General features: G+C 34.0%; 1 protein-coding gene across 2 annotated transcripts in view; it reads right to left on the bottom strand.

Annotated features, from left to right (window-relative positions):
- PJA2 (praja ring finger ubiquitin ligase 2) overlaps positions 1 to 6,999 on the bottom strand; it is a 74,470-nt gene extending 67,471 nt beyond the window's left edge. The window contains exons 1-3 of one of the 2 annotated variants that reach the window (XR_001161249.2): positions 6,728 to 6,999; positions 5,334 to 5,534; positions 2,838 to 3,882 (exon numbers count right to left, since the gene is read on the bottom strand). Coding sequence is in view for 1 of the 2 variants with exons in the window: in XM_003788925.3 (XP_003788973.1) it covers positions 2,838 to 3,882; positions 5,334 to 5,534; positions 6,728 to 6,758 (1,277 nt within the window). In the remaining variant the exon portion in view is untranslated. The remainder of the gene's footprint in view (positions 1 to 2,837; positions 3,883 to 5,333; positions 5,535 to 6,727) is intronic. The other variant, XM_003788925.3, reaches the window with a different exon arrangement.
- Between the last annotated feature and the right edge of the window lie 20,679 nt (positions 7,000 to 27,678).

Here is a 27,678-nt window from a genome sequence, read left to right as displayed (position 1 = left end):
TTTTATTTGTGGCCATTATAATAAAAACATGTCAAAAAATTTAAATATATCACCTCTAAGTTTTACAAAGCAAGGCAAACAACTTGAAAAAATCTTACAGACTAAAATTAAGCAGAAGCTTTTTATACTTTCTTTCATAAAACAGAAGAATAGAGTTACCATTTCTCCAGTCTCCTAATATCAAGAACTGAGGAGGATGATAGCAAAACATCAGGTATATGCAAATGAAGGGGCAAATGAAGCTAAATAGGAATATACAGGTATTAAATTTCAACCTTTAGCTGGAACCATAAGAAAAGGCACTCTGGCAACTAAAATACTTTGCGAGTAACTAGGGTAGAGGAACAGGAAACAGTGACACAGAAACAGGATTACTTGCTCATCATAATTATACAGACTATTGAAATGAGGTCCTAAAATGTGTTGTTTTCTTTTTGCAGTTTTTGGCCAGGACTGGATTTGAACCCGCCACCTCTGGCATATGGGGCTGGTGCTCTATTCCTTGAGCCACAGGCGCCACTCCAAAAATCTTTTTTTTTTTTTTCAGTTTTTGGCCAGGGCTGGGTTTGAACCTGCCACCTCCAGCATATGGGGCCAGCACCCTACTCCTAAGAGCTACAGGCACTGCCTCCCTAAAATGTATCTTAAGGCTTATATTATATAGACACAAGTGTAAGTAGGACTTAGGTAACCATTATACTTTATAACTTACTTTGTGATTCTCAAAAATAAACAAACAAACAAACAAATCCCTAAGTGGTTTTAGCATTCATTGTCATATTTACAGAATGCTCTAAAGTCGTTCCATCATTTTGGCATACTTCAACTATCGGCTCTGGAAGTCAATACACATTACTATCAAGTTGGAATGTTCTATTAAGTGTGTTTCCACTAATGTAAAAAATGATTTCTTTGGTAAAAAAAAAAATCTATCATTGATCAGAATATTGATGTATCATTTAAGAAAAAACTTACAAAAATATACTAAGAAAACACCTGCTAACCACTGAAAGTCCAGAGTCCTCCTAAGCAAAGAAAATACCTCTACCAATCTCCTCTTTCTCTCTCTCTCTCTCTCACACACACACACAATCAATTTAAAAGGCAGGAGTTAAGAAAACTCCTCTCCAAGTGTTATAAAAATTTCATCAAGTTTCATTATATAACATTAGATGTGACTATAAAAAGCAAGCAAAAGAGATTTTTATATTTATTAGATGTCCACAACAGCAAATGCACCAGCAAGTTAAACGGTATTCTTTAAAAAAGCAAAAATGTAACTAGGGAAAAAAAATTCAACTATCTTATACTTAGAAAAAGATAAATTCTCAGAAATTGTAAATTTTCTTTTTTGTTTGTTTTAAAATAGTAACCTAAAGGTATGATATATAGGGGTTCACAATTCAATCCAAAACTCTTAAGACTGAATATGTTTTGAAATTTAGGTATTATTTTCCCCAGATTTAGAAATACCGTCTAACAATCCCCAATGTACAGCAAATCACGTAAATAGCTGAAAAAACAGCTTCATTTTAGTTTAGAACCAGATTTGCTATCAAGGAAGTTAAACATCAGTCAGGTCAGGCTTTGTGGCCAATTTCTATTTTTGGCATTTTGTGGATTTTGGACAAAAGACTATGGACTTGAACTACCAAAAAAAAACAACCAAAACCAAAAAAACTTTACACTTACCTTAAAAATAATACACAATAGGTCATATAAAAATTACCTGTTAACACTTAAATTTTACAAACTTCAAAATAGCAGTAAATTAAAATTTCAGCTGTTTCTACAATAAGTTAAAAATACTATTACGTATAATTGCTTAAATGTTCAAAGAAAATCAAATTTTTATTATTTCATGACATGAAATAAAAGACATAAAATGCACTCTTCTTCAAAATGATACATTTCTTCCTTTATAGTACTTTCTAGTTAGAAAAGAAAATAATTATTTGTACTACTTAAGAAAATTTTGTAATTGTACTACAGCTGAGTTCTATCAGAATTGCAACAAGCTTAGAAGGACCTCTATGGCAATGGAAAGTCAGCTGTTATACAAAAAAAATCATCCATTTCTTTTTTCTTTTGTTGTCTAACGGTTTAGAAAAATATAATCTATATTTGTAAGAGGAATCAGAATGCCTACTGTTAGAAAAATTGTATGCTCTTTTGAAAACTAATGGTAAAAAATAAAGCCTCTGAAGTTAAGTAATAAGTAGGTACTCAAATTCCAGGTCTACAATATTGTTGCTTTGCGACCTTAGGAAGTTAGCTAAGGCTCAGTTAATTAAGTTAGTTAAGGCTCAGTTTCCTAGCCTATAAATGGGGGAAATACAGTAGCTACCACATAGACTTGTTAATTAGAATTAAATACCTAGTAAAAAATAAACTTAGTGATAGAAAGAACAGTAGGAAAAATAAAGAGGAAAAAATAAATTAATCACTATTGCCAAAATTAATGCAATATTACTAATCAATATTTTCTGTGGTTTTAATCATTTTTTAAACCTAGACTGGCTTAACAAAACTTTTTAATATAATAAATTAAAATTACCTTGCATTGCATTAGTTAAAATACCTTGAATTACAATACCTAGCATCTCTACTTTTTTGTAATAACTAATAATCATTATCTGAACATACCATTGCTTACTACTACAATGTCTCAATAAAAATGTCTATGAAAAACTCTAGTTTTCATGTATGGGTATTTGGTAAGTCAAAATATCTAATTCCCTGATCATATCAGATAGCCCATCCACCAAACATCATAGTCTTAAAAATAAACCACTTTGTTCACTACACAATCTGACATAGTCTGGATAACACCTTACCTATCTTCATCTTTGTCATAGAGCTGGTAATAATCGCCATAGCCATTCCAAAAGGTGTTATCCACAATTTCTTGTCTTCCTGCTGTGGCTCCACTTTCTGATGTTACTTGGTTATTTTCTGTTTCCCTCTGTGTCACTCTCGAGTAAGGTGTAGGCAAGAACATACAGTCATGCTCTCCATCATACTCTTCACATTTTATTAAGAGGTCATCTGAGCCACCTTCCTCAACTTCCAAAGCCTCCCTCCATCTCTGAATACTTCTTTGTTTAGCCTCATGCCTATTAAAACCTGTTTCTTGGTCTACCTGGCTTAAACTTACCAGTTTTCTAACTTTTGGTCTCACTACCTGTTCAGGAGAATTTCCATGGTTTTTGTCCCTACCACTGGCATTTTGTTCACTACAAATATGCCCTGGAACACAGGCTGCATCTCCAGTTGAATTTTCTGTCTGTCTTTCCTGGCTAGTATTATTTTGTTGTTTCTTTCTAACAACTTCATCTTGGGAAGAGGAGCTCTGCAATTCCTGGCTGTCCTGATGGACAAACTCAGTACCACCAGTAGAGCTTTTCACTAAAGGTGCTGAATCTAACTCTTCAAATTCATCTTTTATTTCACATTTAAAAGAAGGGACTGGTGGTAAAAGACCAGCGTATGCCTCTGCTTTTCCATCTGCCAACTCAAATACTATATTGCCTAATGATTCCTGATATCTATCACCTTCTGTAGAAAGTTGAAGATGGTCATTATCTTCTCCACGTTTGCCATCTGAATCGTAAGAGTCACTATGAACCAATGTAATTCCATTTTGGATGCTTGAAGCATTACAAACTGCTGGAATACACTCTCCTTCAGAGTGATTATGAAGATCCATACTGCTTCCTAAGATCTCCCTGCCCTCCTCACTATGGTGTACTGTAGCAACGGATGGACTGCTCTCAATGGTTTGATTCAATGCTGTACCACAAGTGGAAACTTCTGTTTCATCTCTCTCACGTACAGGTTCATTGGGTAAAGAAGAATAAACTTGATCCAATGGACTGGAACCTTTGCAAAGAACAAAAAAAACTTATTTGGAGGGATTATTTATTTTATTATTTTTTTTTTTTTGGAGAGATTAGTTTAGATAAAATTTTACTTAATAAATATGATTTAAGAGGAAATCATACCGATTATTAACTACTTAAAAATATGAATGAATTTATTTGGCAAGTATTTCCATGCTCTCTAATCCAACTGGAAATGCAGACTGGTTGGTTACCCTATGAGGGGCCACATTTATGCTAAAGTGCGGCCCCTCAGTATCTTCTCTCTCACCATCTTTTTGCAGACAGTTTTTCAGAGGTTAATGAGAGGCAAAAAAGGGCATAAATGGAATCATAGGGTAACCAACCAATCTGCTTCCTGAATGATCTCCAAACGCATCTTCTTTATTACGTGTGGGTAAAAAAACCAACCTTCAAAAGTTTATGACAGAAAGGGGGAACCTGCGAGAATTCTGAGATATGAGTAAAATCTTATCTATTCTACAAATTACTTTAAGTATGACTATGTTTCATCACCACTCATTAGAAAAAATAAAGATATCAGAGATTTGTAGGAACAAAGCTTCATAAATTATAAAATAACTGAAACTCAGCTTTATCATATCATAAAATGTTTCTTTAACAGAATGATCTTAGCTAATGATTGAGATTGAGACAAAGACAAATCCAGTCTACAAAGTATAATTATAGTATATGGCTATCTGCAAAATACTTTTTCAAACCACTGAAAACATAATTAATAAATTTTAACTAAATAAGCAAGCCTTACTTGACATTTGGATTCTTTATCATAAAATGATGAAAAAATAAACTAGCCAAGCTAAATTACTTACAGATAAAATTATAAGAAAGTCATTTAAATGTTTTACAGAGGGTAAAGCATCTATACTGAGAGTTTATATTCAAAAAAGGCTATTTCGATTGAAAGATGATTTCCTATGGAGGAAGGATGTAACAATGTAATTACTGCTCTAACACTGTAGTTATATTTTAATGACTGGCTTTATTCTCTTTTCTTCTAAATCTAAGTGCATATACTATTAATTCATAGGTCATTCTGAAAGTTTTGAGACAGACTGGCCCATCAGTGTATGCCTCTGCTTTTTCTAAGAAACAGTCGACAACATCCTTCCTGATTTGTCCATGCAAGTTTCATCTTGGCTCAACTTACCAGTGTTGCTGGGAAGGCTTCATTTGTTCCATCTGCATGAATTTTATGTTTCTTGATTTTTGTGTATCTCAAAACTTTCATAATGATTCACATACTAAAGTCAATAGGAATTTCAAGACACAATTCTTTTTTTTTTTAATTTTTTTAAAACACAATTTCTTGATAAGAAATGTATTACATTACACTAACAGATATGCATAAATCCACTCAAAATTTTAAATATGATAAGACCAATTCCTATATAACTATTAATAATACTTAAGTAACTACATGTTGCATACCTGAGGAATTTTCCTTTGGAACATCGTCTAGTTCCAATACTTCATAGTCATCACCAGCCCGACCCAAGCTTCTTTCGTGCCTTGTCATACACGGTTTAAAACTGACATATGCATGTCTTCTTCCATATCTCCTGCCTGTAATTGTCTGATATCCTCCTGCTGGCTTGGGCCAAGCAGCCTTGTTGGATTCTTGATCCATTGCTAGAGAAAAAAGAAAAAAGAAAATAAATAAATAAATAAAAGAGGGATAGCAGTCAGCTTCATTCTGGTGAGCAGTTCACGGGAAACTACTTCAACATATATGCTATTAGTTGATAAAGCATATGCTACTGAGTATCAACTGCACCTTACTGGTACTAAAAATGTTCTTCTTCACAGAATAAAATACGAATGTGTATGTAATCAGAGTTAAGGACCTCTTTCCCTCCTCCAAAAATACCTTTTAAAATTTGGTTCTTTTAAGGTATTGCAATTTTTATAGTGAAACTTACAGAAAAGATTTTTCATATCCCAAATTATAATACTGCCAAAGCTTTTTATGGATTGGAAGATGAACTGCCAAATTACCTAAGTAACATACCTTACTTAAAAGTGCTCAATACCTACTTGATGAGTCAATTACTAGTGCATGATTTGATATGTTCAACTGCTTTCAGAATACATTCATGTCAAAGGTGACAAGTAACTTCATTAAATGGTATCTGTACCATAGAGAATCAGCCAGAACACAAAAATGTACCCAAACATATGTTCAGATAAAATTCTCCAAAAGAAAACATCAATGGGCCAAATCAAACACATGCTACCCTACCTTTCAACACCACCAATAAATGTTATATACTATGGTAGGAAAAGCCATCAACATTTAAACAACTTGAATATTAAGTTTTGATGACGAGAGATACACAGTGGTAAACAGTATTATCTTTTACTAAGTAGTATGTTACTATATATAGCTGGTGCCAAAAATGTATATACATTTTAAGAAAGAAAATACTGTATCAAAATTATAATATTCAAGTCCTGTTTGACATTTGACTTCTTTAAATACAAGAGATACAAGATATAATATATAAGATAACAAACATTATCAGTATATACTAAGTATTACAATCTTAATACAAATTTTTTCACTTCTTAAAATATGTACACTTCTTTTGGCACCCTCTGCATGTGCGCACACACACACATTCAGTGTAAGTATGCTTAGTCAATTATATATTACATACACTTTCCAGAAACTAAGTATTTTTTCACAGCATATGATATAGATAATAAAACAATGGTTCCATATTTTTGGTTTACTGCATTAAAATAAGAAATATAATCACTTCCAAGCATGAAAGAGCAACAAGCATGTATTTATAACACACAGTATCAAGTGTTACACTAACCTGCTGGCTCTTTTTCAGCGTACTGTGACATCTTTGATAGTTTCCGTGTGCCCACTTTGGTAGAATTTTGAGTGTAATTTAATTCTTATTCACGCAATGGATAAGCTGCAGAAGATCCCTACAAAGAAACAAAAATATCAAAACTGATACTTCTCCCAGTGAAGCTCTTTTTTAGCTTTATAATAACTTAGAAAAATACAACCTGATCTGACAAATCAATCAAAAACCTCAAAACCATCAAGGTGGCTACGTGAAATACAGATTTATATCTGCTCTTGATAAACTTTGCCCTAAGCATATGGTGTCCTTAAGACTGCCAATGACGGCTCGGCGCCTGTGGCTCAAGCGGCTAAGGCGCCAGCCACATACACCTAAGGTGGCGGGTTCGAATCCCTAGCCCGGGCCCGCCAAACAACAATGAGGGCTGCAACCAAAAAATGGCCAGGCCTGTGGCGGGCGCCTGTGGTCCCAGCTACTTGGGAGGCTGAGGCAGGAGACTCGCTTGAGCCTAGGAGTTGGAGGTTGCTGTGAGCGTGATGCCACGGCACTCTACCCAGCGGGATAGCTTGAGGCTCCGTCTCAAAAAAAAAAAAAAAAAAAAAAAAAGACTGCCAATGACAACACAAAATATAATTTGTAAATAAGTGAGCATATATATTGGGAGACCTGCCACTGGGATATGTAACCAAAGTGCTTAGGAATCTACTACACTGTGGTATTCTTACTTCTAATACTGGCAAGAGAGCAAATACTATAGTTCCTTTAGCCTTGAAATTGTTAAAAGAAGTTTAATAATACAAACTTCATTTAAAAAATATTTCATGGCCATTAGTAACTAATTTCTGTAAATAATGATGTACTTATTGTTAACAATAGATAGATAATTTAATCCCAACTAAGAACTTATTCTAAACTATGGAAAAGTACAATTTACCATGTAACAAATACAAAAAAAGCCTTCTTAGGTTTTGAAATTAATCCATTTATTTACTATTTGAGAAACTGCACCCTATGTTTTTTCTTAAAGCATTGTAAGCACTTCGTTTTTTTAATTTAAACACCTTATTTATTTAAACACTTACGCTATTACTAATTGCCCATCACTAACATAAAACTTATTAGATGATAGCTCTGCAACTGAGTTTAACTATATACATTATCTGTCTATGGATAGATATATATTAACATATGTAAGAGTACACACCCACATTCACTCATTTAAATTATAAATTCAACAACAGATTTTGATCTTCTAATACCATATATATCTGAGTCAAATAAGATGATCGAAAACAACTAAAAAGAAAATGAACGTTGAAACAATAATCTTAACACATTGGCAAAAATACAGGTTCGAATTAACATAGTTTTCAAAAGAAAAATAATCTCAAATAACATCAAGTTTCAGAGATCACACTATAGTATATGGCAATCTTAAAGGATGATGATGGATTTAAGTTCATGCAATGAGTATTTATTTTACCCAGTCTTTTCTTTGGAATAAGGTCTTATTCTACTATGTTCCAAGTATTATTTTCATAGAAAACACAACAACATACAAATTTCTGCTCTCCTAGAAATACAGTAAGAGGTATGAACATTAAACAAAATAAGTAAGTAAACGTAAGGTAATACCGTCTATGGAGTAAAATAAAACAAGCTGTTGGGATGTACAATTTAAAATAGGGGGTTAGGGAAAGCATTATTTGAGCAAATAGCTGAAGTGAGGGAGGAAAACATGAATAGAAAAAGAGCATTTCAGGCATAATAAACAGAAAATCCTGACCTGAAAACTTCCAGAAGCACTCAAGTTAATAGTAAGTAGTCAAGGATGACATGAGCAAGAAAGTAACAAAATATATTAAGAAAAGTGGAGTTAAAGCAAAATCAATCACAGAGGCCTTTTATAAGATAAAGCAAGAAATGTGGGCTTTATTCTGAAAAGGGAAACCACTGAACAGTTCTGAGCAAAGACTGGCTACTGTGCTGCACGACCTGAAGGGATATAAGGTCAAAGACAGAGATACCTGTTACATAGGCATAAAATACTGCTTAAGAGATCACCCTGTTTTAAACCAGGGTAAAAATAAAGATGGTGTGAAATGGCCAGATTCTGGATATATTGCAAAATTAGAGCCAACAAAATTTACTGCTACAGGATATGACAGAAGGTAGGGAGTCAAGGTTAACCCCAAGTTTTATAGGCTGGGCAATCAGAGTTACCATTAACTGATACAGAAAACTATGTGGAAGAAACACATATGTAAAAAACATGTTGAGTTCAGTATTGAATGAATTATGTTCGACGTATCTATTATACACTCAATTAGAAATATTAAACCAGAGTTTGATATTAACTGAAGAATTCTGAGCTCTTGGTATAATGTGGGAGTTGTCAGGGTATAAATAATACTTAAAAAGACATGAACTTGGATGAGATTGCTAAGTGTACATGAAGAAGTAAAGATGTTGAGACCTGAGACACTCTAATATTATGAATTAAGATGTCAAGGAAAAAAACATACAGATTGAATATCCCTTAAACAAAATGCATGGATATGTTTTAGATTTCACGTTTTTGAATATGTGCTACATACATAATTAGATTATTTGGAAATGAGGTCCAAGTATACACACAAAATCCATTAATGTTTCATATACAACTTATATATATAGTCTAAAGGAAATTTTATGCAATACTAAGTGTGTGCATGAAATAAAATTTTTGTTAAAAGTACTTATGAATGGAATTTTCCACTTGTGTTGTCATGTCAGTGCTCAAAAAGTTGTAGAGTTTAAGCATTTCAAATTTTCCAATTAGGGATGCTGAATCTGTACCAGAAAAAACAACTGAAAAGCCACTATAATAGAAAAATCCTAGAGCATGAATGTCAAGTTATGGACATCAAATGAAGAAGTGATCTACTGTGCCAAAAGATATGATGAGGACCTGTAACTGACCACTAGACTTAGCTGGAGATCTGGACAAGGAGACCTTTGGTACAACAGTAGATACAAAAGCCTGCCTGGAATGCTATCAAGAGAGGAAAGGATTTACAAAGAGTATAGGAATCATGAAAATCACTGTTTCTTCAACTTTTCCTTAATGTGGTTTCACTTTTCTTCCTAAAGATATTTTTTTGGAGCCCTCCAACATCCTGATCTAAATTTAGTGTGCCTATTAGGCTATTATTCTGCTACTTCTCTGGTATCTTTTGATTGTACTCAGTTAAGTCCTCTGGTTTGATTCCATGTTTTCCTTATTTTTTTTCTTTCCTAGAAGATCCTCGAATAATTGTTTCTAGAAGTGTATGTAGAAAGTAAACATTTTGTCCATATTTGTCTGAAAATATTCTTTCCCTTGCTCACACTTTGGTATAATTCAAGACAAAGTAATTTTTTCCTCAATTCTGATAGGCAATGTTTTCTTACATTCCTTGTTACTGTCCAAAAAATGACCTGCCAATTGATTTCTCCTTCTTTTGCAGGAAGACTAATTTTTTCTCTGAGTGTATATCTATCATACACTCAATTAGAAATATTAAACAGGAGTTTCGTATTAAGTGAAAAATTCTAAGCTCTTGGTATTATTTGGGAGTTGTTGGCGTATAAATAGTACAATCACAGGTTACTTCAACATTGAACTCATGGGCTCAGACAACCCTTCCACCTTGACCTTCCAAGTAGCTAAGACTACAGGTACATGCTACTATACTTGGCTAATTTTTTAATGTTTTGTAGAAGTGGGGTGTGCGTGTGTGTTGGGGGGTGTCTCACAATGTTGCCCAGCCTGGTCTTAAACTCCTGGCCTCAAGGAACCCACCTCGGCCTCCCAAAGTGCTGGAATTACAAGTGTGAACCACTGTATCCAGCCTTGTAATAATCTTTCAAACTTCTTACTCTCTAATTCCTTATTATTTCCAATAGTAGTTTTGCTCTATAAATAAAATGTAGACTAGAATCTCTCTATAGATACTAAGTACTTCTATTTCATTTGATGCCACTATATTCAAGTGTCTATGACAGTGTTATCTCATTTCTATCTCTTAAGTATAAAAAAGAAAAAAGCAGTGAGGGGAAAAGATGAATAAGGATTAGAGTCCACAGTTGTGAGTCAAGGTTAAAATGATCAATTCACCAGTGCCAATTTTATATTTAAAGTTAAGTTTAAAATATTTAGTTTCTGAGCTTGCTCTAAACAGATGTTTCCTTTGCTGATGAGTCACTTGATCCTCATATTAATCACCTAATAAATAACATAAAAATTTATAACAGACTCCTCTCTAGTTGTAACAATTACTCATTTCAAATGATTTTGGATGCTGACATACTTCTCACTAATTTTTAAAAAATTATGTATGTGTTGCTACCTAAGAATTAAAGGAGTGAACCAGTGAAATACTAATTCTAGATTGCCCAATTACTAACCTAGAAGTCATCACTTTTATCATTTTAACTAAGATATTAATGCCAGCAACTCTGAACTGGCAATAGTTCAGTTAAAAAAAAAAGAAAATATATGGACAGGAGCTATACCCCTGCTCCTGACCCCATGATGGCCTGCTTCTAGAGAGAATAAGCTGAGAGAGCATCAGCTCATTCATTAGTACTAATGAATTTGAAGACAAAGGTCTTGCTTTATTTTTATCTGAATGCACTCAAGTACATTGTCTACTAGTATGTAAAAGTAGTTATTGCATAGATGAATGAATAGATAATTTTGTGTTCCTTTCTCTGATGGAAATGTAAGATAATAGAAAGATAGGGCTAAGTATTTGAGCATACCTGGATTCAAACTTCAACTTCTATTTAGGCTAGTTAATAAATGGATCTTAGTTCTTAAAGCCTTTTCTTGTGACACATTTCTAATGAAGACAATGTGACAGATGTGACAGCGTGAGATGTACAAGATTAGAACATAAAAGGCATTATGGCTTCCTCCTTGCTCTCTCAGCTCATTCTCTCTAGAAGCAGCCATCATGGGATCACTCAAGTAGTCCCATAGAAAGGTCTATCAAGGGTATCCAAACTGTGGCCTAAGGGCTGCATGCTAATTCTGTGAGGATTTTTTGTTTTATCTGTGGTGTTAGGTATCACAAAAAGTATAAATAGATCCTTGTTTTGCTAGTCAGCTTTCCTTAGTGTTTGTGTATTTAATGTGGCCCAAGACAAGTGTTATTCTTCTAATCTGAAGCAGAGAAAGAAAGAAGTTGGGACACCCCTGGTCTACATAGTGAAACACTGACATTTCCTGCCAATGCCACAAGGAACTAAGGTTTTTTGGCAACAGCCGTATGAATGAACCACCTAGTCAAGCCTTCATGTGACTGTGATCTCAGTCTACACTTTGACTATAACCTTAGGAGACCCTGAGTGGAAATCAGCTGCATGCTACTCCTGAATTTCTAATCTCACAGCAACCATGAGATAATGTCTGAGCTGCTAGATTTACTGCAGGATAACAAGTTATCTTCTTATCCTGCAACAGATGACAAATACAAATAATGCATATTACATGTTTTAGATACTAGATTTTCTTATGTTTCCACCTATTACTAGAACAAAGGTTTTCTGATACTATCTCAATGACAGTGTTTTTTCCCTTTGAAAGATCTACTTATTATCAGCATGGAAAAAAAGTATATTGAGGTTGCCAACATTAGTTTTTTGCTTGCTAGTAAAGTCAGAATTGCTGCTTGGCACAAATTCCACCTATCACCCAGAAGATGCTCATTAAATAGCTACTAGAACAGAAACACTTACTTTTAAGATTTAACTCTAACAAATTTTAATGAGGATGATAGATAGAGAAACAGAGAAATCAGTTGAATTTCCAGAAGAAAAATATGAACTGCTAGCTTGGATCTACACCCTTATTACCCACTCTTAATTTCTGTACATGGGCCTTATATACAATTATCTTGCTGAATTCATTTAATAGTTTGCTGGTAAACGCACTTATGTTTTGCTTTTTCCTTTCTAATTTTTATATTTATTTTGACTGAGGGTACTGGTTAAAACTCTAATGCAATGTTAAATAGAAGGAGAGATATTAAATATAAATCAATAGTTTTTCGCTGAATATAGTGTCAGTGATAGGCTTTTTGTTGATACCCATTAGTAAAAGAATGTTTCCTTTTATTTCTGGTTTGATAAGGCTTTTAAAACACAAGTTGAATTTTGTCAAACAATTTCTCTGCATCTACAGAGATGGCCCTATGAATTTACTATATTATTCTGTTAGTGATGGATTACACTGATACACTGATTAATTTAAATAACACTAAAATAATTCTGCATTCCTGAAGTAAATCAATGTTCATTACTTTATCCTTTTTTATATCCCACTGGATTATTTTCCTATCTATATTCATGAGATATATTGGCATATAATTGTCTCTTACCACATTCCTGTCATGTTCTCCTATCAAGATTACACAAAAATTACAAAATGTACTGAGAAATATTTTTTGTTGTTGTTCTCTGGAATAGAATGTGTAAATCTGCATTATACCTTATTTAAATGTGTGACAGAATTACCAGTAAAGCCATCTGGTCTGGGGTTTTCGATAAACTCAACTTCTTCAATAGATACAGATCAACTCACATTTTATATTTTATCACATAAGCTGAGTAAGTTGTGTTTTTCAGGGATGGTGACCTTTCATTCAAGTTCTCAATGTGTTAATACCAAGTTGTTCATAACTTCCTCTAACAATTTAATATAGGCCAGATCTGTAGTGATGCCTCCTTTCTCATCCTTGGTATTAGTAATTTGTGTTTTCTCCCAATTTTTTCTTGATCAGATCATTATAGGTTTTCATTTATCAAGTACAAGATTGGATAATTAAGTCTGTGAACTTATCCTAGAAAAAGTGCTACATACTTCATGGCTGAATCTCAATACTGAAGTACTTCCCTACAGGAGCGAGGCTCTTATGCCAGAGCCTAGTCCACACTTCAAGACATTTATTTTCATCTAACATGTGCACTTAAAGTGTCTTTCTTAAAACAGAATATAGTTTGGTCTTGCTTGTTCATAGATAAAATTTGACAATCTTTGCCTTTTAATAGAAAGACTTTAATCCATTTATACTTAATATAATTATCAATACAACTGGTTCAAATCTACCATATTGCTATTATTTTCATTCGCCTCATTTGTCCTTTGTTCCATTTTATTTTACCTAGTAGTTTTTTTGATATACCCTTTAGCATTATTTTCTAAGTGCTATTCTTAGAAATTACAGAATGCATCCTTTCTATATACTGAATTCTATTTTCCTAGAATAGAAAATAGAAGCTCCGAATAACTTTAATGTTTCTCTAATGAATATTTTAAGTTTTCTTCTAGCAGACAATTATATTGTAAGTAGATTACATTATTATAATAGAAATCTGGTTTTGGTCTAGGGCAAGTCCATTTCAGCTTACCTTTATTTCAAAGTATGATCTATACTCTTAATGTTTACTTCAAACTACTGATATTCCTCAACTTACAATGAAATTATGTTCTGACAAACTCATCACAAGCTGAAAATATGCATTTAATATCTTGATAAACCCATTATAAAATCAAAATTTGAAACCACTGTAAATCCAGATGTTCCTTGACTTATGATAGGGTTATATTTTAATTAACCTATCATACAGTCAAAAAATCCTAAGTCCCGCTGTAAATTTAGGAATGTCTACAGTTCTTTTATCAGGCCACAAACAATGCAAACATCTCACAACAATTTAACTCTATTTATTACCTCATGCCCTTTGTTGTCATTTCATATAACACACACTACATATAAGCCCCATCGAAGATTATCATGACTGCTTTCAATACCCAGTAATCTCCAACATTACTTTTCAAAGATGTATATTTCTTATTCCACTTCCATAACTTTTTATCTGTCTAATGTTCTTTCATCCTAAATAACATCCTTTAATATCTGTTGCATTACGAAAGAAGTGGTAGTCAGAGGTCTAGTGAATATGGTGGAGGGAGTTTCCAAGTTCTGCATCTGTAGTTTAAACAGCATTCTCTATGCAATAGCATTGCCTTGCAAGAGGATTAGCCTGTCTCTATTGACCAGTCTCAGCTGCTCCATCATAAGCATCCTCATCATGTCATCCAAACGGTTGCAGTAGACATTTGCTATAATTGACTGTCCAGGCTTCATGATGCTATAGATGATAATTCCAGCACTGGACTATGGACACTACTAACTTTTCTTGACGAATGTTTGGTTTTGGACTGAGTTTCAATTGTGAAAAACATTTGCAACTGTCTGGAAGAATCCACTTGTCATCACACATAAAAATAGGTTCACACATAGAAATGGTTCACCTTTATGTCTGATGGCAAAGAAAGTAAAGCTTTGGAATGATTCTTCTTGTGATACTCATTTAATTAATGTAGAACCCACCTATCCACAGCTTCTTTACTTCACTTATATGTTTCAAATAGTCCAATATTGTTGGAATAGTACTGTTAAATTTTGCTAATTTACATATAGTTCGAAGTGGATTTGCTTCCTCTACAGCTTTCAGCTCATCATTATACCACCTTGGTCTCAGATCACCCATGTAGCTTATTTTCAAGATTAACTTCTCAAACCACTCATGTACTGTACATTAGTCACATCATTCCTAAACACCTCATTAATATTTTGAGCTCTCTGTTCTGCACTGGTTCCACAATGGAACTCACATTCAAAAACAACACTAATTTTTGACTTATCTGTGACTACATAAAAAGCGCTCTAAAAATTTTTTTTCTAAGATACTCACAAGCCAAAACAAGCATTTTTAAAAAAATGTACCTACCTTTACAATGAAAAAAATCCAGAAATGTCAAAGTGAAATGTCAAAGAGATAGCAACTCTCAGACTTAATACTTAAGAAAATTGAACATTTCTCAATAACCTAATAATTTTTAAAGAACCATGTGTGATTAGTGATTACCAGATAAAAGTAGCATAATAATAATAATAATAACCGGATCCACATTACATACATTGACTTATGACAATAAGATACTATAGAGTTCTAAAGAAAAAACACATTTTTCACTAAATGCAAAAACAAAATTTGGCCTGTTTTCCACAAAATGCAAAATTAATTCCAAAAGTACTATAAATCTAAGTATAAAAGGTAAGATAATAAAATCTCAAAAGATAAGGAAAAATCTTTACAATACTGTAGTAAAGATTTAAACAGGACAAAAAGAAAAATTTCCTAAAATGTAAAGAGCCAATAAATTATACCATGATAGAATTAAAAATTTCTATTGTAAAAATATCCTGTTGAGAATCTAGAAAGGAAAGCCACAAATGAAAGGAAAAATTTGCATTAGATTTGAGTAACAAAGAGCTCATATCCAAAATATAAAAAGAACTCCTAAAAGTCAAAAAGAATAATACAAAAGAAATGCAGCCTGAGGAGGCACACCCCAGGAAAAGATATCCGAAAGGCTAAAAAAATACCTACAAAGGTGTTTATTTCATAAATTAACTGAAAACAAATTAAAACAACCCAGTTACTACTACACACCAGAGACCACAATTAAAATATGAACCATATCAAATGTTGGTGTGTACAGTAAGCAACTGAGGCACTGCTACATCACTACTGTGGATGTAAATGTCTACATTCATCTTGGAAAACTTTTTGGAAGTACCTACTAAGGTTAAATATATGCATATATTATGGATAAATAGTCCATTCTAGCAATGCATACCAAATCACACAAGAATGTGCAGAGAAGCATTGTCCATAACAAACTTAAACATGCAAAATCTATGTGTTGTATATCAAGGGAGAGTAATCACACATTTTGGAAAAGAGGACAAAATATTGAAAAAGAATAAAGGGGTGTGCTGGTAATATTTCATTTCTTAATTTGCTTAGTGTTCATATTGACTTCACTATGCTAAATTTACTGAAGTCACATATTTATGCCCTATACACACTTCTAAATGCATAATATAATAATACATTTTAAATATTCACTGGAATAAAATATATTCAAATGTTAAAACTGTATTTCAGTTACGTTATACTTAGGTTCTAAAAGTGATTTTTATGCCTTCCATTTTTGTGTTTCCCAATTTTTTTTTCATGCAGTCATGCTTCTTTTGTAATCAGCAGAAAAACATTTTTATAGTTTTGTTAGCATCAGGTTTTTATGGGTCACTAAAAACTACGCTGTCTAAGACACTTTTGAGAATGCAAAAAAAAACAAGATTGATCCTTAGAGAAGAATAAAAGGCATAAAATTATCCTAGGCAACATAAGATATATGGTGCTTCATCTAATAATTGAGATATATATTAGGAAATAAAAAAAGATACATATAAAACAAGATCTCATGAAAATTCAACTTCTTAATTTGTATTTCTAACAGTGAGACAATCTAAAACCTCCCAAATCAAAGCTAATAAAAATTTTTTTAACTCTGGTTAGGGTACAGAGTGGATGATAGGGAAGAAGAGGAATGTCTTTCTTAACAATTCAAAACCACAAACTCAACCTCATTAGACTGTGTCTGCAATTCATACTACCTGCATGAACCCCTAAGCCATAAACTAAGAATATTCTTACTGTCAGGGCACAGTATTCTAAGTACCAGAGAGAAGCAAATCTAATTCTTCTCTGGTGAAAGTCATTATCACTTTCAAATCAGGTAACAATTCCCACATATGAAATTTTAAACATGAATTCACAATAAAAAATAATACATGAGATATAAAGCTAACAAGAGTTGGCAAAATAAAAAGTAGCAGGAAAATGCCTATGAAATGCCTAGTGACTTCAGACACTAAAACTACCAGATATCAGAATTTTTCTTTAACATAAAAAAATAAAAATGGAAATTAAAAATATAACTAAAAAGAAGACATTAAAAATAACCAGGGAGACCTGAAAGTGAATAAAACTTTTAAAAATGAAATATATAATTAAAACAATACACGGGTAAAAGAACAGATCAGACCCAACTGAAAACAAAACAAGTATAATGGAAAACAGAAGTTAAGGAAATATCCAGGATGTAACAGAAACAAAGGAATGGAAATACAAAAAAGAAGGTAAGAGACATGAAGACAGAATGAGAAGGTAGACCATATTTCCAAGCAGCATTCTCAAAAAGAGAAAGGACAATAGATGAATATCAATAGTCAAAGACAAAATGAAGAAGAATATGTCACAAGTGATGGAAGACATGAATTCCCAGATTCACAAAGTCCAAAGGTTCCCTTAGTCTCAAATATTCACAAAGTCCAAAGGTTCCCTTAGTCTCAAATAAGACAAAAGGTTCTCTTAGTCATACTACAGTACAAACTGCATAACACCTAGAGTAAAGATCACCAAGAGAAAAGACCTTAACAGCAATTGAAGCAAAGACAAAGTTCTAGAAAGAGTGACTGGGGAGTAGGAAGGAGCCCAAGTAATTGATATTGGAATGACGGCTCACTTGGAACTCTATATGAAGCAGAAGTTCAATGAGGAAAAGGAGTAAAACTCTGCCTCTAGGGGTCTCCCCTGTAGAAAAAAAGCCTGAAACCACTAGGATGACCCCCAACTGCTATCCTTCATTGTGGCTAGGGTGTAGGTAAAAGAAAAAAGACCTTTACTCCTGGAGCAGAGTTAGGAAACAGTTTGTAGTTCAAGTTCCTTTACTGATACCATTAAAAATCTCTTACCACTGAGGAAGGAGCAGAAAATCTCTTCTGCACAAATCCACGGAAGATATGAGACAGAGTTTGGCTACCATGGGGAGAAGAAACAGGATCACTGGTCCATCTCCCAAACCAAGAAACAAGAAACACAGGGTTTGCATAACATTAACCACAGATGAGGAAGACAGAAATTCCTGTCTTCAAACCCAGATTAATCACATCAAATAACAACGGTCTACTCATGGGGATGACAATGAAAACATGTAGGAATATCCTACTCCACTGAGGTATAGGGACACAGAAAAAGATGAAAGCTGATGAGTGAGAATATGTTCAAAACTCAGGCATTCCAAGATGTGGGCTCACAAGTCTTGGCCAGTTGATGACGGATACTCAGCCTAGGAGGCTAAAAGTGGAGGTCTGTGGGGTGTGGTATGGGAAGCCAACAGAGGGAGGCCAACACAGCCCTAGTCTTCATCAGGACACCCCTTCCCTCTGCCTCCACTCCTCAGGATCTTCTCTCCAACCCAAGACCCTGCCTACGCCAGTCCATTTTTCTCCAGGGACCCATCTCTGACCACGTCACTCCATCCTTTCCAGGCCCCAGATCAGGAGCAATGGAGGGAAGGGGCTGGTGACTAAAAGGGTGGCAGGCACAGACAATATTCAAGCTGATTTTTCATCTAATCAATAAAGCTGTTTAGAACAACAACAACAACAACAACAAAACTCAGGCAGCTGCCACACTGAATACAAGATAACTGGCATTTTGAAAGAAACCACAGTAACAAAACTCAAACCCAGTTCAATCACTGATTAGGCTAAATCAAGCATATCACACTAATAAGCCTAGCAAATAAATAAGCAGACTCCCATCTAGATATAAAAACTATTTACCATAATCTCTACTGTTCCTCATATAGCACCCACTATTCAATGAAAATCGCAAGACAAAAAAACTAAGGGTAAAATTAAGGTATTGCTCTCAATGAGCAATAGGTTTTTGGGCAAAAAACCCAAACATCAGAAGACAAAGCAATAAATAGAACCAGGTGTTAGAAGTATCAAAGAAGGAATTAAAATAAGTATAATCACACTGTTAAAATCTCTAACAAAAAGGTAAAAACATACATGAATACAAGGAATTTCAAGGGATAAAAATGGAAATTCATGAAATAACCACAGGAACAGATATGAAGAATATATTCCATGAGCACATCAAAAGACTAGTCAAGGAAAGTATCAGTGAGCTCTGACACAGGTCAAAAGAAATTACCCAAACCTAGTTACAAAGTGTTTTTTTAAAAAGTAAAAATAAACACGTCAAAACTGTCTAGAGACCCCAGAGTTGTGGAACTGTCCTAAATAAACTATGTCTATAATTAATAATTCCACAAAAAGAGAGAACAAATGGGGCAGAAGAAACTTTAGAAAATACTGAGAAATTTTTCAAATCATAAATCTAAGAAGCTCAGTGATCCCCACTAAAAACAAGATAAATACAAAACACACAAAAGTGTACACAGACCCAGAACATAATATATTCAACCTGGTCCAAATCCCCAATTATAAACAAAACACCTATGATGCCTGATGTTAGAAAACAAGAATCAAAATAAGAATTATAGCAAACTTCTCATCAGATACTGTGCAAGTCAAAGACATTATTAAATAGCATCTCAGACATAAGATACACATTCTAAACAGAGAATTCTGTATCCAGCAAAATCTTTGAAAAGAAAAACTGAAACGAGGTATTTCTGAGACAATCTAAGGGTTGTTGTTACCAGTAAATCTGAACTACAAGAAATGTGAAAGGAAGTTCTTCAGACAGAAAGAATATGCACTGGTAAAGTGACTAGTACAAAAGAAGAAAACAATTTTAATTTAATTTATGTTAACTAATTTCACATTTACACAGCTACACTGGCTAGTGAACACTCTACTAGGCAGTGAAGGACATTACAAGGTTCATAGGATATGGAAAAAGACAATGGTACAAGAGATAGTAGAGAGAAACTGGAAATATACTACTGTGGACCCCTAACACTATATTTAAAAAGTGGCATAATACTGTTTGAGTATAGTCTGCTTTTGTAAATCATAGAAAAACCAATATTACTCTCTTTGAGAGACAAAATAAGTAATGAGCCAATAAAGAGGATAAAAGGGACCCCAAGATGCAGAACAAAGGACAGGTTAAGTTATAGACAAAACAGCTTATTGCTGATTTCCAACATCAATAATTACATTAAACACAAACAATCTAAAACACCTCAATTAAAAGACATTTTTCAGGATGAATTAAATAAGTGTGTTTTCTAGAGCAAACCCACTTTAAATAAAAAGGCACGGATTAAAAGCAAAAGGATGGAAAAGGATATTTCATGCAAATACTAATCAAAAAGGCTACAGAGGCTCTATTAATATTAGATAAAAATAGACTTCAGAATGAAGACTACCATCAGAGATAAAGAGGGCCATTCATTCTATAATGATAAAGGGGTCAGTCAACTTATCAAAAAGACCTGAGAATCCTAAACATATATGCACCTGGCAACAGGTTCAAAATATACAAAGCAAAGTTGATAGTACAAAAAGGAGAAACATATAAATCCACAATTACATGTGGAGATTTCTACTCTCCTCTCAATGAGCAATAGAACATGTGACCAAAAACTCAGTAAAGAAATAAAAGGCCTAACAAGCATTCTCAACCAACTTGACCTAACTGACATTTAGAGAATACTCCAACGAAATAGTAGAATACCCATTATTTTGAAGTGTACAAAGAACATTTCCCCAAATTGACCATATTTAGGGCCTTAAATTAACAAACACAGAAGAATTTAAAAGAAATCATACTAAGTATGCTATTTGTCTACAATAAAAGTAAACATAAAAATTAACTACATAGATATGTAAAATCACCAAGTATCTGGAAATAAAATAATAAACTTCTAAAGAACCGATGGGTCAAAGTAGAAGTCACATAAGAACTTAGAAAATATTAACAGATACAATTTGTGTGAGCAAGTAAACCAGCGCTTGGACAGAAAAGGTCTCAAGTCAATTACCCAAGCTTATCCTTAAGAAATTAACATAGAGGAATTGAAACCCAAAGCATGCAGAAATAGAGAAAAAACAAAAAAAGAGAAAACACTAAAAAAAATACAGTCAAGCAATCAACTAAAAAATTGGCTGTTTAAAATGGTTAACAGAATTTATAAACCTGAAACCAAACCACTAAAAATACAGGACACATTGCCAATATCAAGATATAAAAAAGGATATCACTACAGACGTTATAGACATTAAAAGGATGATTAAAAAACAACAAACATAAAACAGACAAAAATTACTAAAGCTCATATACTGAGTGAAGGTGACTCTACAAAGACTGAAAGCATTCAAGAAAAAACAGATTATCCTAATAATTCTGTATCTATTAAAATAACTTAACTTACCCTTTAAAACTGTAAAACAAAGAAACCTCTAGGACCAGAAGAGTTTACTTAAAAACTCTAATACACATTTACAAAACAAATAATACTAATCCTAATCAAATTTTTTTAAAAAATATAAGAATTGCTTCCTGATAAAGTATAGTTAATCTCCCCTTCAAATCTCATGTTGAAATTTGATCCCCAATATTGAAGGTGGGGCAATCTAAGACTAAGAATGGGACTGTCCTTAACATGATGAAAGGCCACTGTCTTAGTCCCTTAGAGCTGCTATAAAAAACTACCCTAGCCTTGGCTTATAAATAACAGAAATTTATTTCTCAGAGCTCTGGAGACTGAAAAGTTCAAAACCAAGGGGCCAGGAGATTCTGTATCTGGTGAAGATCCAATTCCTGGTTCATAAACTGCAGCCTTTTCATTGTATCCACACATGGCAGAGGGAGGAGAAAAATATCTGGCACTTCTTTATTAACAGCACTAATTGGTTCATAATGGCTTATGACCTAATCACCTCCCAAAGACCTCACCTCCAAATACCCTAACAATCAGGATTAGGTTTCAACATCTGAATTTAGGAAAGACACAAACATTCAGCCTACAGCAACACTTCATCATACTTACCATGTTTCCCTGAAAATTAGACACTGTCTTATATTTATTTTTTCTCAAAAAGACACACTAAGGCTTATTTTCAGGGGATGTCTTATTATTTTTATTAAGTATAATACAACAATCTACATTTATTCAAATACAGTTAAGTCATCTTCTTCTGGAACCTGACTGGGGGAGCCGACCTTGTTGGTGGGGTGGTGCTAGTGATGCGTGAATTCCTTTCCCCTAGCCATTCACAATAGGATGCCTGCCACTGAGGTTACCACATGCGCACCCTCACAAGTGTAAACTGGTCGGAGAAAGGAGCTGTGGTAGATAAAACATATTCCAGTCTTCCTTACAGCTCCGTGTCAAACATGCATGGCGTGGCTACATAGCCATGCCCATCCCTCGGTCTTATTATCAGGGTAGGGCTTATATTTAACAAATGCATAGAAATCCTGCTAGGGCTTATTTTGGGGGTAGGTCTTATTTGGAGGGAAACACAGTAATAGTGAAAGACTGAAAGCTTTCCTAAGATCAGGAACAAGACAAGAATATTTGCATTTACCACTCCTATAAAATATGCTAGAGGTCTTAGAGAGTGCAAGGAGGGGAAAAGAAAGGTGAGGGGAGGGAAGGAAAGTTATATACAAATTGAAAAAAAACAAAACTTTCTGTATTCATAAATAGCATGATTGTCCACAAAAGAAAATAATATATTAAAAAAGTTACTATTCAGTGAATTGAGATTACAGGATTCAAGATCAATATGCAAGAACCAATTATATTTCTACATACTAGTAGTGAACATATAAAAACTGAAATGCAAGAGAATTATCATGTATAACAGTATCAAAAATTATGAAATATTTGGTATAAATCTAACAAAATGAATAAGAACCTATGTATGCTCAAGTTACAAAATACTAAAAAAGAAATAAAAGACCATCTAAATAAATGGAGATAACCTGTTTTCATAAATTGGGGAGATTCACTATGAAGATGTCAGTTCTTCCCAACTTGACCTATGCATTCAACACAACACAAATTAAAATTTCTTCAGGAAGTTCTGTAGAAACTGAAAAGGTGCCTCTAAAAGTTTTAAGGTAGGCTCAGCGCCTATAGCTCAACCGGCTAAGGCGCCAGCCACGTACACCTAAGGTGGCAGTTCGAATCCCCAGCCCGGACCCGCCAAACAACAATGACGGCTGCAACCAAAAAATAGCCGGGCGTTGTGGCGGGGGGCGCCTGTGGTCCCAGCTACTTGGGAGGCGGAGGCAGGAGACTCGCTTGAGCCCAGGAGTTGGAGGTTGCTGTGAGCTGTAATGCCAGGGCACTCTACCCAGGGGGACAGCTTGAGGCTCTGTCTCAAAAAAAAAAAAAAAAAAAAGTTTTAAGGTAAAGTAATAGAACCAAAATGATTTTGAAAAAGAGTAACTTCAAGAATTCACACTGTCTGATTTAAGACTTATTAAAAAGTAAAAATAACCATGAAAATGCAGTACTGTAAAAATCATATGTACAAAGATCAAGGGGATAGTACAGAAATAGATTCACATATATTGGTCAACTGATTTTCAAAAATTCAATGATTTTTCAGCTGTAAGATAATGATCCCCATAAATGGTGCTAGAAGAACATATTTATTGCAAAAGAAAATGACCTTTGGCCCATACCACACACCATATAGAAAAACTAACTCAAAATAGATAATATGCCTTTACATAAAACGCAAAACTATAAAACATAAGGAAAAAAATACAAAAGAGGAAATCTGCATACCTTCGCCCTGGACAAAGAGTTCTCAAAACATAAATCACAGAAAAAAACCTGATACACTGAATTTATTCAAAATTAAAAGCTCCTTTTATAAAAATTACAACTTGAGACTGCAGTGTGTTTGTCTGTGTGTCACATGAGTTGTATAAAGAGTATATCAAAAAAAAAGGTTTACAACTCAGTAAGACAACTTTTAAAAAATGGGTGAAAGATCTGGATACTTCACAAAGGAAGACACACATAAGCACATTCTCAACATCATTAGTTAGCCAGTAAATGCAAATTAAAATCACAGTGTGATTTTACATAACCACTAAAAGGGCTAAAATTAAAAAGACTGAAATAACGAAGTGTTGGCAAGAACATGGAGCAACTGGAACTATCATATACTGCTGGTATATATGTAAAATGGAACAAACAATTTTGGGAAACAGTTTATCAGTTTCTTAGAAGGTTAAACATTCACTTACCATACAACCCAACAAATTCCTTTCTAGGTATTTACAAAGAGAAATAAAAACATTCACACAAAAACTCTGAATGTTCTTAACAGCTTTATCAATAACAGCCCCAAATTGGAAACAATCCAAATAGCCATAAATAGGAGAAATGACAAACAAATAATGGTAGATCAAAACCAGGAACTATGACTCAGCAATAAAAAAGAACAAGATACACAAAAACATGGATGATCCTCAAAAACATCATGCTGAGAGAAAAAGACAGATGCAAAGGAATATGTAATACAAAATTTCACTTGGATGAAATCTAGAACAAATTAAACCAATTTATTGTGTGAAAAAGAAGAGCAATTTCCTGGGACATAAGCTAACAGTGTGACGGACTATAAAAGGGCAGAAAGGGATTTGGGGGGAGATGAAAACATTCTCTCCCTTGACTATGGTATGACAAGTAGTGTATTCTTGATTGTGGTGATCATGACTCGGGTGTAACATCTGTCAAAACAAAATAAACCGTACATTTTAAATAAGTCATTTTATTGTATCTAACTTATCCTCAATAAAGTTGATTTTTTTTTTTTTAAGAAGCTCTCTTAGGAAATCTTTGCATTAGACAAACAATTCTCAGAACACAGAAGCAAAAATCACAGAAAAAAAACCTGATACACTGAATTTATTCAAATATAAATTTCCTCTTTCATAAAAATTATAACTCCAGATTGCAGTGTGTTTGTCTGTGTGTGTCAGATCAAAAAGTCACTAGGGAATATCGGTGATGCCCTATGTAAGCACCTCAAAATACGTTTTAAAAAATGTAAGAAAGCTCAATACCCATGTATGGCTTTTAAAAACATCAACAACAATGAAAATAACAATAAAATCATCTTGAAAAACCAATAGAATGAAATATTTTAACTTAATATTGGTGATTTAGCAGAAAGCTTCAGCAAGCATCATGAACAAAGCTAAAACAGTGCTATTACTCAAAATGATGTAAAATGTATAATCACAAAAGCAATGAGAAAACATGTTAAGCTGTAAAAATTGAAAAGAAAACCACAAAATTTAGTATTTCCAGATAATCATTAATTCAATAAAATGATTTGATACACCAAAGAGAAAATTCAAAAGCTTTCCTATATGACCAGAAGAAAAAGAGAAAAATGTTATTGAAAGTTTTCATCCACCACAGCAATCAAACCATAAAGTAGTTAAGAATACTGAGAAGAAATGTCATATGTAAAAAACAAATTATAAAACTTTCCCTAGGAATATAAAGCAAGATGTGAATAAAATGTAGAGACCACATTTCTAAGGGGAGATCAATACTACAAAGGTCTATTCTCTCCAAATTAATCTAAAATTTGAATATAACCTCATTCAAATAGCTTAAGCATTTTTAATATAAATCACAAGCTGAGTCTGAAGTTCTTGTAGAAGAAATGCTTAACAGTCAAGAATATTTTCAAGAAAGTAATAAGGAAAGAGAAATAGTTATCAAAATTTAAAAATGTATACCCTTGGGCGGTGCCTGTGGCTCAAAGGAGTATGGCGCCAGCCCCATGTGTCAAAGGTGGTGGGTTCAAACCCAACCTCAGCCAAAAACTGCCAAAAAAAAACCAAAAAACCGCATACCCTTTCACTGAGCAATTCCATTTCTAGGAATCCATAAATAATGGATAATAATCAGACAGAGGAAGTTTACTCAATTGTTAACAGTGGCTGACAGACTCTGGGGAATGCAGGTAGGACTACAAGGCAAAGTGGGAGTTGCACTTTTATTTTACATACTTCCAAACTACTTAAATTTTTTAAATCAAGGGCGAGTTGAATCGTGTAACTAAAAATCAGTAGGTGAGAAAGTTGGCTTCATTGTGAAGTATTATTTGTGACAGCAAAAGGAAACTGTAATTAAACATCTTCAATCAGAGAATAATTAACTACAGCCCATTCAAACTAATGGGAGACCTATGTAAAACAAGGAAGGATGTCCAAGACGTATAATTGACAAGCAAATGACAGACGAAATGTGTTTGGTACAGTATACTCTCCTTAAAACTTTGCACGTATGTGTTCATAAATGCATTTGTAAAAGCATCTTGTTTAAAGACGGACACTAAATTGTTCAAACTCTAGACCCTAAAGTGGGACTGGAGGATGAAATGAAATATTCTCATTTTAACTAGTAGTCCCTTATCTGTAACTGGAGATGTTCACATCAAGCTTGCATGTCTGTGATTAATTCAAAAAAATTAAACGGTTATTTCATATGCAAATGAAATGAATGAATCTGAGAAGACAATTACAACACTGAAAAACAGTTTAAACGTTTATTTTTGTTACTATCAGTTGGATTTACACATTCTTCAAATGGCCTGTAGTCTTCAGCAAAGGGGACTACCACTTTAAAGAAATGTGACATCTTTCATGATAAAAATAACAGAATACATGAAACCTTAAAAAAAAAAAAACTGTAAACTTCACGGAACCACCAGACTCAAAGTTTCTACGTGGCTGTTAATTTGTTTTAATGCCTGGAGAAGGAATTCTCTCAGATTATTCTTCCCCTCTGCAAAAAAGACTATTTATCACCGCCTCTTTTCTTCAACTTAGTCTGACCAGCTTTACACTCACCATTCTGAATGTAAGCAAAATGTTAACGGTATCTTAGGGAGGCCAGATTAATGGTGCAGAGGCGTGCGCAGACATGACATCGGGGACCGGGGAAGCATTGATGGAACGGCGCTAAGACCGGGAGAAGAACGACTGATATGGTTTGTACGAGGTGTCTGCGGGCCCGGGCCTTGGTGACAACCGGGAAAAAAAGCAGATACGCCAGGCCGAGTGACGGCAACGGAAGGCCTCAGGGGGAGGAGAGCTGCGGGCCTGTGGCGTAAAGATGGATCCGCTGTCTGCGGGGTGACTGGAAACGGGCAGAGGCGGCGGGGAGGGGACAGTCGCTGGTGTGAGGAGAAAGGCCG

Source organism: Otolemur garnettii, unplaced genomic scaffold, assembly GCF_000181295.1.
Source record: "Otolemur garnettii isolate 467f Iridium unplaced genomic scaffold, OtoGar3 scaffold00030, whole genome shotgun sequence".
Lineage (NCBI taxonomy): Eukaryota > Metazoa > Chordata > Mammalia > Primates > Galagidae > Otolemur > Otolemur garnettii.
This window is presented reverse-complemented; position numbering and strand designations above follow the sequence as displayed.